Source organism: Notamacropus eugenii, chromosome 5 (genome assembly GCF_028372415.1).
Source record: "Notamacropus eugenii isolate mMacEug1 chromosome 5, mMacEug1.pri_v2, whole genome shotgun sequence".
Taxonomy (NCBI): domain Eukaryota; kingdom Metazoa; phylum Chordata; class Mammalia; order Diprotodontia; family Macropodidae; genus Notamacropus; species Notamacropus eugenii.
Genome location: NC_092876.1, coordinates 95,523,312 through 95,535,729, shown reverse-complemented (window position 1 = coordinate 95,535,729; position 12,418 = coordinate 95,523,312). Strand labels below are relative to the sequence as shown.

Here is a 12,418-nt window from a genome sequence, read left to right as displayed (position 1 = left end):
TCCATTGCTGACTGAAATGTTCTGGGTTATATGGCAAGAAGACATTATCATCCAGGAGTTCAAGGGCTCCTGCATTGTCCACCTATATAAAAGTAAAGGAAACATATTGTCCTGTGACAATCACAGAAAGTTTCTCTCTTGGTCATTGCTGGCAGGATTTTTGCCAGAGTCCTCTTTAGCAGACAGATCCTTCACCTGGAACATAGTCATATATCTGATGATGAGGAAGCCAGTGTTGCTTCAGAAAGGGTCAAGAAGCAGTTGATATGATGTTTGCTATGAGGCAACTTGAAGAGAAATGCCAGGAGTAGAACAGAGGACTGTACACAATCTTCATTGATCTGACCCAGGCCTTTGATACTGTCAGTCATAAAGGCTTACAGAAAATTATGTCAAAATTTGTTGCTGAGAGAAGCTCATCGGTATTTTCCATCAATTTCATGGTGGCATACTTGCCTGCATGCTAGATAACAGAGGACACTCTGCTGCTTTAACATTTACCAGAGGAGTGAAGCAAGAATGTGTGCTTTCTCCCACGCTTTTTAACATATTTTCATCAATATTGTCAGACACCCTCAATGAGGACCAACACAGCATCAAGGTCAGCTACCCCACTGATGTTGAATTATTTAACTTGAAAAGGTTACAGGCCAGGACTAAAGTGGAAGGAAAGTTGTTGCTTGATTTCCTTGTTCACAATTGATTGTCCAATGCATCCTCTGAAACTGAGATGCAACAAAGTGTGGATCTGTTCTCTGCAGCTTGTGATAATTTTGACCTAACAATTAAGACCAAGAAAACACAAGTGCTCCACCCACCAGCACCACACCATCCATACGTGGAACCATCAGTTACAGCAAGTGGAGCAGTTCTGAATATTGTGGATGAGTTCACTTACCTTGGCAGTCTACTTTCCAAGAATGTACATTTTGATAATGAAGTTGCCACATGCATTGCCAGATCTAGCTCAGTCTTTGGGAGGCTCCAAAGGAAAGTGTGAAGAGCTATTAGACCACCTACCAAACTGAAGGTCTACAGAGCTATTTTGCTGACCTTATTGTTGTATGCTTGTGAAACCTGAACAGTGTACCAACACCATGCCAAGAAACTGAGTAGCTTCAATCTGAATTGTTTTAAGAAGATTCTAATGATCACATGGAAAGGTAAGGTAATAGACACTTGGGTCCTTTCTCATCGTAAACTGACAAGCACTTTAACTCTACTGCAGATAGCAGAACTCCAATGGGCTGGCCACATTTTTAGAATTTCAAACATACACTTGCCTCAAAGATTATTTTGTGGAGAGCTCACAAAGGACAAGCACTCACATGGTGCACAGAAGAAGCAATGTAATGATACTCTCACGGTCTCTCTGAAGAACTTTGAAATTGATTATGTGACATGGGAGACACTGGCATGTGACTACCCAGCATGGTATGCCCTCATCAGAGAAAGTGCTATGCTCTATGAGGAAGGCAGAATGGACATAACTCAAAAGAAGTGGAAAATGTACAAATTTAGAGAATATACCCAAGTATTAATATGGACTATTTGTGCCTGATCAGTGGTTGTGTATTCTGAACTCGTATTGTTGTGATCAGCCACAGTTGGACACACTGTAACTTGACTGTAACATGGTGATGTCATTTTGGTCCTCTATGAGAATGCAGAAAAACAACCAACCAATGAATTCAAAAAGGACATTAAATTAGTCTGGCATAACTTTTCCTCACAATATTCTTGTTGGCTGACTTTGTGATCATCACTTTCTCATTTGGATTTGCACCAACTATGTATTTAATAAGACATTTTATCATTTTTTTCCAGGAAATGAAGTCAAGCTCACTAGCAAAAATTTGCTGATCCTGTTTTCTTTCCTTTTCTGAAAATGCAGATATTTGTCCTCCAACCTAGTAGGACCTCTCTTATTTTTCACAGTCTTCCACATGTCACCAACAATGGTTCAACAATCACAAATTTTTTTTTAGTGTCAATTTTCAAGTAACAGAGTTTAAAATAAAACTTGACCCTCCCACTGACTTCTCCTTTACTGAGAAAAAAATCCCTTAATGTACAACTAGATCTTTGGAAAAAGAAATTTCCATATTAATTATTTTTCAAAAATGTGTGTCTCTTTCTCCATTTCAAGCTTCTCAGCTCTGTCAGAAAGTGGGTGGTCTATTTTATCATCTTTAGTTTGGACTCATTTGTTATTGTGTTGATCAGAGTCCTAAAGTCTGTGACAGCTATTTTTTCCCATAATGTTATTATTGTATAGATTGATCTTGTTCTGCTCATTTTCCTCTCTATAAGTTCAAAGAGATCTTCCCACTTTCCACTGAAACCATCCATTTCATCATATCTTATGGCACGATATTTCATTATATTCATATAACACAACTTTTTCCACTGTTCCTCAATAAAAACCATCCTTTAGTTTCCAATTTTTGGCTACCAGAAAAAGAGATGGCATAAATATCATTATACACATAATTCCTTTTCTTCTTTCATTTATTTAGTATATAGGACTAGTAGTGGAATAGCTGGGTCCAAGGGTATACACAATTTGGTTATGCTCTTGACATTCCAGGAAATTCAAATACTTTCAAAAATATTCAGACCAATTCATAGCTTCACTAGCAATGTTTTACTGTGCCAGTTTTGCCATAGCCTCTGCTGCACTCTTTTGTCATCTTTGCCTGTCTGAAGGGTGTGAAATAGAACTTCAAGTTGCTTCAATTTACATTTCTCTAATTATTATTGATTAATGTAAATTTTTTTCTTAGGAAGAATGATTGGTTGCATTTCTGTCCCTAAAAATTTCCTGTTCATGTGCCAAAAGGGCATTCTAGGCCCATATGTAAAATCAATTGAGAGATAGAGAGAGAGAGAGAGAGAGAGAGAGAGAGAGAGAGAGAGAGAGAGAGAGAGAGAGAGAGACAGAGAGAGAGAGAGAGAACCTACTTGTAGGTTCTTTATAGATAAAAATATCTGTCAGCTGTTTTTTTGGTAGTTAAGTATTGGAAACTGAGGGTATGGCCATTTATTGGGGAATGATTGAAGAGGTTATGGTATATAATTGTAAAGGAATATTATAGTGCTAAAAGAAATGACAAGTAGGATGATTTTAGAAAAACCTGGAAAGACAAACATAAACTGATTCAAAATGAAGTGACTAGATCCAAGGGAATGCTCTCAACAGGAACAGCGACACTTTATGATAAAGTGTAAATGACTTGGCTGTTCTCAGCAATACAATGTTCCAAGACAATCCACAAGACTCAGGATGAAAAATTCTGTCTTCAGGGAAAGAACTGATGTCTGAATACAGACTGAAGAATACTAATTTTTATTCCCTTCTTTCTTTCTTCTTTTCTTCCTTTCTTTTGAGTCTTTTTGCAAGAAGTGGGTTATATGAAAATGTTTTACATGATTGTCCACATATAATTTATATTAGACTGCTTACTAGTTCAGGGACAGGGAGGGAAGGGAATGAAAGATAGAATTGTGAACTCGAGTATAAAAAAAAGTTAAAAATTATTTTTCTGTGTAATTGGGAGAAAATAAAACATTATTTAAAGAAGTGTCCTGTTCATATCTTTTAATCATTCATCTATTGAAAAATGGCTCCGCCTTCTCAATGGATAAATGATCAAAGGATATGAACAGGCCATTTTTGGAGGAAGAAATTAAAGATATCTAGAGAGATGCAAATCAAAACAACTCTGAGGTACCACATCATACCTATCAGATTGGCAAACATGGCAGATCAGGAAAATGACAAATGTTGGAGAGTCTGTGGGAGAGTTGGAATCCTAATTCATTGTTGGTGGAACTGTGAGGTCATCCAACCATTCTGGAGAGCAATTTGGAACTATGCCCAAAGGGCTACAAAAATGTGCATACCCTTTGACCCAGCAACATTGCTTCTAGGACTGTATCCCCAAGAGATCATAAAAATGGGAAAAGGTCCCACAGGTACAAAAATATTTATAGCAGCACTCTTTTTAGTGGTCAAAAACTGGAAATCAATGGGATGCCCATCCATTGGGGAATGGCTGAATAAATTATGGTATATGAATGTAATGGAATACTATTGTGCTATAAGAAATGATGAAGAAGAAGACTTCAGAGAGTCCTAGAAAGACTTATGTGATCTGATGCTGAGTGAAAGGAGCAGAACCAGTAGAACTTTATGCACAGCAATGACCACAGTGCACGAGAGTTTTTTCTGGTAGACTTGAGTCTTCACAGCAATGCAAGGACTTAAAGAAACAAATTCCCAATGGTCTTCTAAGGCAAAATGCATTCCACATCCAGAGAAAGAACTATGAAATTCAATGGCAGAACCTAGCAGATCATGTGTGTGTGTGTGTGTGTGTGTGTGTGTATGTATGTGTGTGTGTGTATTATGTTTTGGTTTGTTATATGATTTCTCCCATTTATTTTAGTTCTTCTACACAGCATGACTATAGTGAAAATGTGTTCGATAGGAATGTATGTGTAGATCCTACATAGAACTGTATGTCATCTTGGGGAGGAAGGGGGGTGGTAGGCGGTAGGTAGGGGAAAAAATCTAAGTTTTATGGTAGTGATTGTAGAACACTAAAAATAAATAAAGTTAATATAAAAAAAGAAAAAAAGAAAAATGGCTCAGCCTCAGAGGCTTATTTTCTCTTATTTCTTGGAATGTGACTTTTATCAGTGAAAGTTGATCCAATGACTCTCTCCCCTCCATTTACTTATTTTTCTCCTAATTTTAGATGCATTGGTTTTTTAATTGAAGCAGCATTTAAATTTTTATGATCCTCTCTATCCCTTGTTTGTTTATTAACTCTTCTAGAAAGTATCATTTGAAAATATCATTACTATACTAGCCTGATGAATTCTTTTCAAAAAAAAATTCTAAATTTAACCAATACCAAGTAGAATGGCCTTATATATAGTAGAAGGGAAAAAGGAAAATTATGCCTGAAATTGTTGATTTCTATTATATAGAGCTTGATTTTATTTTTAAATACATGACCAATATGTACCTTTAAAAACTTTCATGTTTATACTTCTTTCTAGCCTCCCTTTTTTTCTTCTTAAAAAATAGATTTCTTAGTGACTTTTTTTTTTCTTTTTCCATTCACTATTTCCTCCTTATTCCCCACTTACCCCTCTCCCCACTTCCAGTTTTGGGAAAAAGAAAAACAAGACCCTAGTAAAAATATACAGTATGAAACAGAAGAAATTGAGCACTTCAGGTGTGTGTGTGTGTGTGTGTGTGTGTGTGTGTGTGTGTGTGTGTGTGTGTGTGTGTGTGTAAAAATATACAGGATGAAACAGAAGAAATTGAGCACTTCAGGTGTGTGTGTGTGTTTGTGTGTGTATGTGTAGGTGTGAATGCACATGTTTATATGTATTTATAGTTTTAAAAGGACTGTGGGTTTGATCCCCTTCCCACAAAAAGTCATGAAATGAATGGGTCCTAGAGAAAAGAAATTGTCATTTCTCCTTTGATTGTCCTTCTCCTTTAGGCTGTCCAGATGTGCTCTAACTACTGCTTGTCTTCAGGATCTCCTCCCTGTTATCTGTAGTAGTGAGAATCTAAAAACCCTGGATCTGAGTCACAATGTATTTGATGATAAAGGAATAAAGCTGCTGTGTGAAGCTTTGGAAAAGCAGGACTGTAACCTGGAAAAGCTTTTGTGAGTACCTCAGCATTCCGTCCTAGAATGTTCCCTAGGCATTAGGGCCAAAAAGAAGAAGGAAGAGTGAATAGAAATGAAAAAAAAAACCTTTTCCTTTAATTTTTTAAAATCAGAAAAATCCTCTTTATCTGCCCCTATTACCCCTTCCCCCTACCAATGTGAGAAATAAAGAGAAGGAAAAATAAGACATTTGTGACAAATGTGCATGGTCAAGCAAAACAAATTCCCATATTAGCTTAGTCCAATAAACATGCATCTCAGTCAGTAGCCTGAGTCCATCACCTTCACTCTTAGGAGGCTGGTAGTATGCTGTAAGAGTCCTCCAGAATAGTGGTGAATCATTACATTAATCTGGGCTCTAAAGTCTTTCAAATTTGTGTGTTTTTCTAATCATCACGGTTTATGTTGTTATTTTATAAACTGTTTTCCTCGTTCTGCTCACTTCATTCCAAATATGTACATACAAGTCTTCCCAGGTTTCTTTGAAACCATCCCTTTCAGTAAATCTCAGAATATGACAATATTCCATCATATTAGTATGCCATAAGGTGTTGGGACATTCCTTATTTCACGAACACCCTCTCAGTTTCCAGTTCTTTACTGGAATGGCAAAAGAACTACGAGCAGGGAAGTTAGGAAAGGGACTCCAGAATCAGCCAGTCTGATACAATCTGATTCTAAGACATTTTTGTTCCTTCTGCACATTGTAGATAGGGGAGCCTTGCCCTTCTCACTCCCCTGACTTCTGGCATAGTTAGTTTGCTCAGAGGAGAGCGCACTTCCTTGTGACCCACCCAGAGGACTTCTCTAGCCTCTTCTTATTTCATCCTTGTCTCCTGAGACATAATACTTCATCTCATAGTTCTCTCTTGTTTCCTTCTGGAAAGGAATGAAGAGGCTGAACAGCCTGAGGAAAGGGTCATAGAGGGAACTGTTAAAGATAACTGCCCTATTACTGCTTACATATGAAGACTGAATCTCTTTGACCCACTAATCCCCAGGGTGGAGACATGGATCTTCTCCTGTTGTTTTCCTGTACTTCCCATAGAATCATAGAGAAAGACCCCTCTTCTAGCACAGAGGGGCTGATGGTGGGACCAAAACATTTCCCAAGGTGGCCCAAACAGAGTCAAATGGGGATGTTTAATAAAATAAATACAAATGCGGTACAACATAGAAAATGTTAATTTGTGGTTTTCCCTAAGAGATTTATTTGTGTTTGAGTTCAACATCACTGGTCAAGCCAACCTGTACCTAATGAGGCCTCTCTATTACTCATGGGCTCCTTTGAAATATATATATATATATATACATATATTAATGTATACATATATGTATATATAGAGAGATCAAATTTATTTTTACGTTATTATTTCTTCTTCACCTGCCTCCCAATAGAACAATAAAAACCAAAGCGAAAAAGTAAAACCCTCTCCTTCCTAGTCTTCAAATTTTGAAGTTCAGCTAGTATATCCCTGGCTTCCTCTCACACTCCAACCTTCTTTGTCCCACCCACCCATAGCATTGTGGAGGTAGCAAGTGATGCTTTGGGTAGAACAATAGCCTTGGAATCAGGAGACCTGAGTTCAAATTTAGCTTTAGATGCTTTTTAGCTATGTGACCCTGAGCAAGTCACTTAACTGCTGTCTGCCTCAGTTTCCTTAACTGTAAAGTGGAGAGAACAATAACACCTTACTTACAGGGTTGTTTTAAAGATTAAATGAGATAATATTTGTAATGTGCCTAAGGATACCTGCTCCATAGTAGATGTTTAATAAATGCTTGTTTCTTTCCTTGCTTGTTTCCCTCCTACTTCTGTATCTGAAGTTACTCTCCTATGAACATCCTTCAGTTTCTCAATGTTATTCTTAAAATGAGGGCTTCCTCTTTATCCCCCAACAGAATACAGAGATCCCACCCTGGGTTGACCAGGGCAGAGTAGAGAAAGACTAACCCATTCCTCTTTTTGTACTTTATACTTCTCTTCATGAAGCCTAAATTCTCACTAGCTAATATGTCTGGTTTTTCACACTGTTGACTCATAATGCCTTGTAAATCCAGATGTGTTTATTATGAACTGTTGTGTATCCATGTTTCCTCTCCTTGCTGGCCTTGTGTACTTGGTTTTTTTGAACCCAGGTATAGGAACGACCATCTGTCCAGCCTCTGACTCTGAAGGATGATTATGTCTAGCCTGTACTGGACGTGCCCCCAATGAAGTTCATATGCACAAAGTCTTCAGCTGATGATCATTGAGGCAGTCATGAGGAGGGCATTAGAAGGGCAAATCTTAAAACTATTTCAAATACAACAGATGAGTTTTTAAAACCATCCTTCAGCAGGTTCTGCCCACACACATATGCACACACACATACTCTCTCACACAGAAATGCACTCAGAAATGCACACAGAGTCAGCCAGTAATAGACACTAAAACATGGGAGTAAGGAAGGGAGGCAGATGTGACTAGAAGAAGGTACTTAACTGAGGATATAGTCATCAGGGTTGCAAAGAAACTCAGCTAAAGATTGAACAAAGTATGTTTGTGTTTTCACAGCTTTTTCCAACCTGATGGCTTAAGTGAAGAATCCAGGAGAGCACTGACCAACCTCAAATCAAGGAAATCTCTTCATCTCATTCTATAAAAACATTCAGCTATTAGCAATCTTTCAACGGGATGCTGAAGACACAGTATACTCTTGATCTTCCCACTTACTGGGTGACTGAAGAAGTCACTTTTCCTGCTAATTCAGTGTTCTAAGACCAGTTTTAATTCTGTGTTCTTAAAGCTTAATTCGAATTTTGTGTTCTAAGACTAATTCTACTTGAGCACCAATTTTTTTATCCATTTTGAAGGGAATTGTGATTTTTCATATGCATCAATGGAATATATGTGATGAATATACTGATAGGTTAGATTCTCAGAATTGCCTCTTCTGTATTGAAAGTTAGACTTACAACGCATCTTGAAATGACCAATGAAACCCTTGACAACATTCTCACAATTGTTGCATTCTTGTGCCTGTGTACCTTAAGTGAAGCAAATCAAAGATTGTAGAACCTGTTCCTGAGCCAGACTTCTGATCCTGTGACTGAACAAGTAATGACTCCCAGGGACTTGAAATAATCCTGTTCCCACAGCACTCCAGGACCTCTCTATTGTGGACTTGTGAGCTTGTAGTGAGAAAGACTCAAGTCCTACAGAATGAGTGTTTGTAATCCACATCCTTCTTCCCCACCTGGGTTTTATGTATATAATCTTGGCAGTCACTAGAGGAAGTCTTCTCCTCTGAGAATAAACAGAACGGACATAATATTATGTCTTCAAGAATTTGAAGGTCTCTCATTCCTCTTCTTTCCCTCTTCCTGTTACTCCCCCTCAACACAATAGAGATGTCTACAGTGGGAATCTGCAGCTCCAGGAGGATGTCGTATTCTCCATAACTGGAGGACCCAGAGTAGAAGTTGGAAATCCATTGGACAGGAATATTGTAAGGGATTTTTCTGTATTTTTCCAACTGAGGTTAGACACTGAGATGCTGTAGAGGAGGGATAAAGCAAACTCTAGGCCAAGTTAATAGTGCCTGTAAATACTGACCCCAGAATTAGTGGTGGATGGGATAAAGCTGTAAAGTGAAGAGGAGGCAGGGAGAGAAAATGGAGGTACAGAAAAAGTAGAATCCTTAGACAGCCTGGACACTATGAAGCCCAAACATATTTTTCTTTTCTGAGGTTATCTTCAGCCTTCAGCTCTCTTCCCTCTCTTATCAGAACTGCAGTTCCTACTGCTTCTGGGAAAGCTCTGTCTCCACCCCCTTCCTTTGTTTTCCTTCTGCATTTCCTTTGGATATAACTCCTACCAAATCTCTTAGGTCTGTTTGCAAGGATAAGTGGCCTAACGAAAGCCTAATAAAATACCCAAGCCAAGGAATCCATGGAGTGGAATGTGAAGAGGCCTTTCCTTAGTAAGCAGAAACATGGTCCCATGATGGTAATCCCCCTCCCATATCCCGTTCTACCTCCTTCTCCATCAATGTGAGACATGGGGCATGAATCAGACTCCTTCCATAAAACTTGTTTCGTGTGTCAGTAAAGGACATTGTATCCATCCCATGTCTTCATTCTCTAGGGTATTCAAGATATCTCGAGTGGGTATGTTTCTGTAATGGGCCAGAACAGGAGGAGGGAGATGGAAGAGAAGAAGAAGAATTCTAATGGAAACAGAAACACAGCCTTTCATGATCTAAAGTGGCCTTGTATTCCACAGTATGGAAAATGTCACCCCTAGAATCCTCATACCCCAAACTCTGCACTCACCTCACTGCATTCACTTCATTTATTAAACATTCAGGATCGTAAATTTAGAGCTAAAGGGAACCTTAGAGATCTAGTCCAACTACTTACTTTTGCAGATCAAGGATAAAAAAGGCAAAAAGATGTTTTGTCCAAGGGTGTTCAGTGACTGACAGAATTTTCATTTGAACCTAGGTCCCCAGACTTAAAGAGTTCTCAGAATTCTCAATACTATCCAGTAGAGTAGACTAGGAGATAGTACACCAAAGAATCTGATATTAAAGATGCCCTTGTTTATCAAGCCTCTTCATCAGCAGAGAAGGAAAGAAAGAACTCTATAAATATGGGTTGTCAAAGCTGGGAGGAACGTTGAAAATTGGAAGGTTCCTTCAGTGGTAGGACTCTTCCATTCCAGAGGCCCTTCATTTTGTTCAGGGGACATTATTTCCACCCCTATCACCTTTATTCTCAATCCATGATTCCTTAAATATACTTGTCATGTCAGGACTTGATTGGAGTCATTTAGTAAGACGAAAAGTTAAGTGACCTGTCCATGGTATAGATTCTAAGTCACAACCACAAAAAGCCCCCAATTCAGGTGGGAAAATAGGAGGCTAAAGGGTTTTTCCATTAAACCAGATTCCCTCTCAGAATTCTTGATAGCAACAACTGTAATATTAGCCAGTTAGAAAAAAACTGTAGCATTGAAAATTTGCAAAGCACATTGCTCACAAGAAACCAACTTACAGTATTCTTATATTATTCCATTGGAAATGCAGCTCTGACAGAATGTCAGGCCCCTATCACCCATCCCAGAGGCCAGTTCCTTCCTCAGACCTCCCCTAACACAGGATCTATGTTATCCAACTTTGAGCATCATAGATGTCTTTGGCAGTCTGGTAAACCCTATGAATCCTGTCTTAGAATCATGTTTTTAAATACATAAAATATGCAGGATTATAAATGGTAACACATTGAAACAGAGATGTAATTTTTACTAATCATGTTCAAGGATCCCCTGAAATCTATTCATGGACCCTTGTTTAAGATCCATTGTTCTAAACAGTACTTAAAGAGAAGATTTCCTTCTAGGGCCGAGAACTTGACCCCATGTGTCTCCCAGATTCCTCCCTCCACTGGCTTTGGCTTGTCATAGTCGTAACTTCTCTTATTCTCCATTCTGGAATTTCTGCCTTTAAAGTAATTTCTTTGCATTAGTTTCCAATGATAAGCATGTCTGCAAAAACCCTGGTATAGTGAAAAACATGACATAGTAGAAATAATGAGGTTTGGGGGGACCCCAAGCCTATGGTGGCCCAGTGCCATCTGGAAAGCATTGTTGGACTCAACCCATATTTTAGTGAAGTGAGAAAATTTTACTGTGATACTTATAAAGTGGGTGGAGCTCCTTAAAGGACTAGCAACCTAATGGGACTGATTCTTGTAGTGACGTCTGGGTAAAATGCCTGCTAAGTAGATTAAAAAAAATTGCTTTAACTTTTAAGAACTGACCAGTACCTAACCACTCCTGGATCCTACATCAGACAACCTAGTTAGGCTACGCGGCTCACCATTCAATGAACATTTTTTCCTATATAAGCTTTAGCATTACCCTGTTAAGGTTGCAAGTTTCCTAAAGAACTTTGTCCTCTCTTGTAGCATCACAATAAAACTTTGCTACTTGACTTAAAGACTGCTTGAGTCCTCAGATTCTTTACAGATGACTCTGCCCTGTACCTTGATATTTTTGGGTCCCTGAACCCCTGAACCACATCATTGCCATGTCAGTGTCTCAGAGAAAAAATCCTGTCTTCTTCTCTTACCCCACTTCATAGAACAGCACTCCGGAGTCACTCTCAAGACTTTTCTCCCTAGCCCAAGTTACCCTCGATCTAAGCACTGTCTATGCCTCCCTCATAGCATGAGGACAGGAAAAATAGGAGATACAGAGAGACCAAGCTGGATCTACTGACAATCTAGAGTGATTTTAACCACTATAACATTGTTCTGGGCTCTGAGACCCTTTCTTCAGGTAGATGTTACTGGAAAGTAGAGGTGGAATCTAGAGCAGAGTGAGAGTTGGGTGTGTGAACTATCTGTGGCTGTAAAAATGAGACATATTTGTCATCCTAGTATGAATTTTAGGTTGTGAGACAGAGGAAGAGAAATGAATATAGGCTGACACTGATTAATATCCTTCATTGCCCCCACCCCCCATCAAGTGGGGATCTCTGCAGGCCCAGATTTTCTCCTTCTACAGTGTGAATAACAGTGCCTCCAACATCACATTTCCCATCGTTCCTCTTCTGAACCCCTCTTGCCCTACTTCAGTCCCTGTTATTGCACTGGAGCCACCAACACAGGCTTTCTGACAATCTTATCTCTGGGTGAGAGCTACTAAGGGCCATGCATGGGAGACTAGACTGGGT

At 38.8% G+C, this 12,418-nt stretch overlaps 2 protein-coding genes across 7 annotated transcripts in view; both read left to right on the top strand.

Annotated features, from left to right (window-relative positions):
* The window catches only part of LOC140504874 (NACHT, LRR and PYD domains-containing protein 12-like), a 66,947-nt gene extending 55,267 nt beyond the window's left edge, over positions 1 to 11,680 (top strand). For all 5 annotated transcript variants that reach the window (XM_072610242.1, XM_072610245.1, XM_072610241.1 and 2 more), the window contains 2 exons: positions 5,523 to 5,693; positions 8,254 to 11,680. In XM_072610242.1, coding sequence (XP_072466343.1) covers positions 5,523 to 5,693; positions 8,254 to 8,341 — 259 coding nt within the window. In that variant the 3' untranslated portion in view covers positions 8,342 to 11,680. The remainder of the gene's footprint in view (positions 1 to 5,522; positions 5,694 to 8,253) is intronic.
* LOC140504873 (NACHT, LRR and PYD domains-containing protein 3-like) overlaps positions 1 to 12,418 on the top strand; it is a 396,422-nt gene that overhangs the window by 218,688 nt on the left and 165,316 nt on the right. The gene's annotated exons all lie outside the window — the stretch shown is intronic.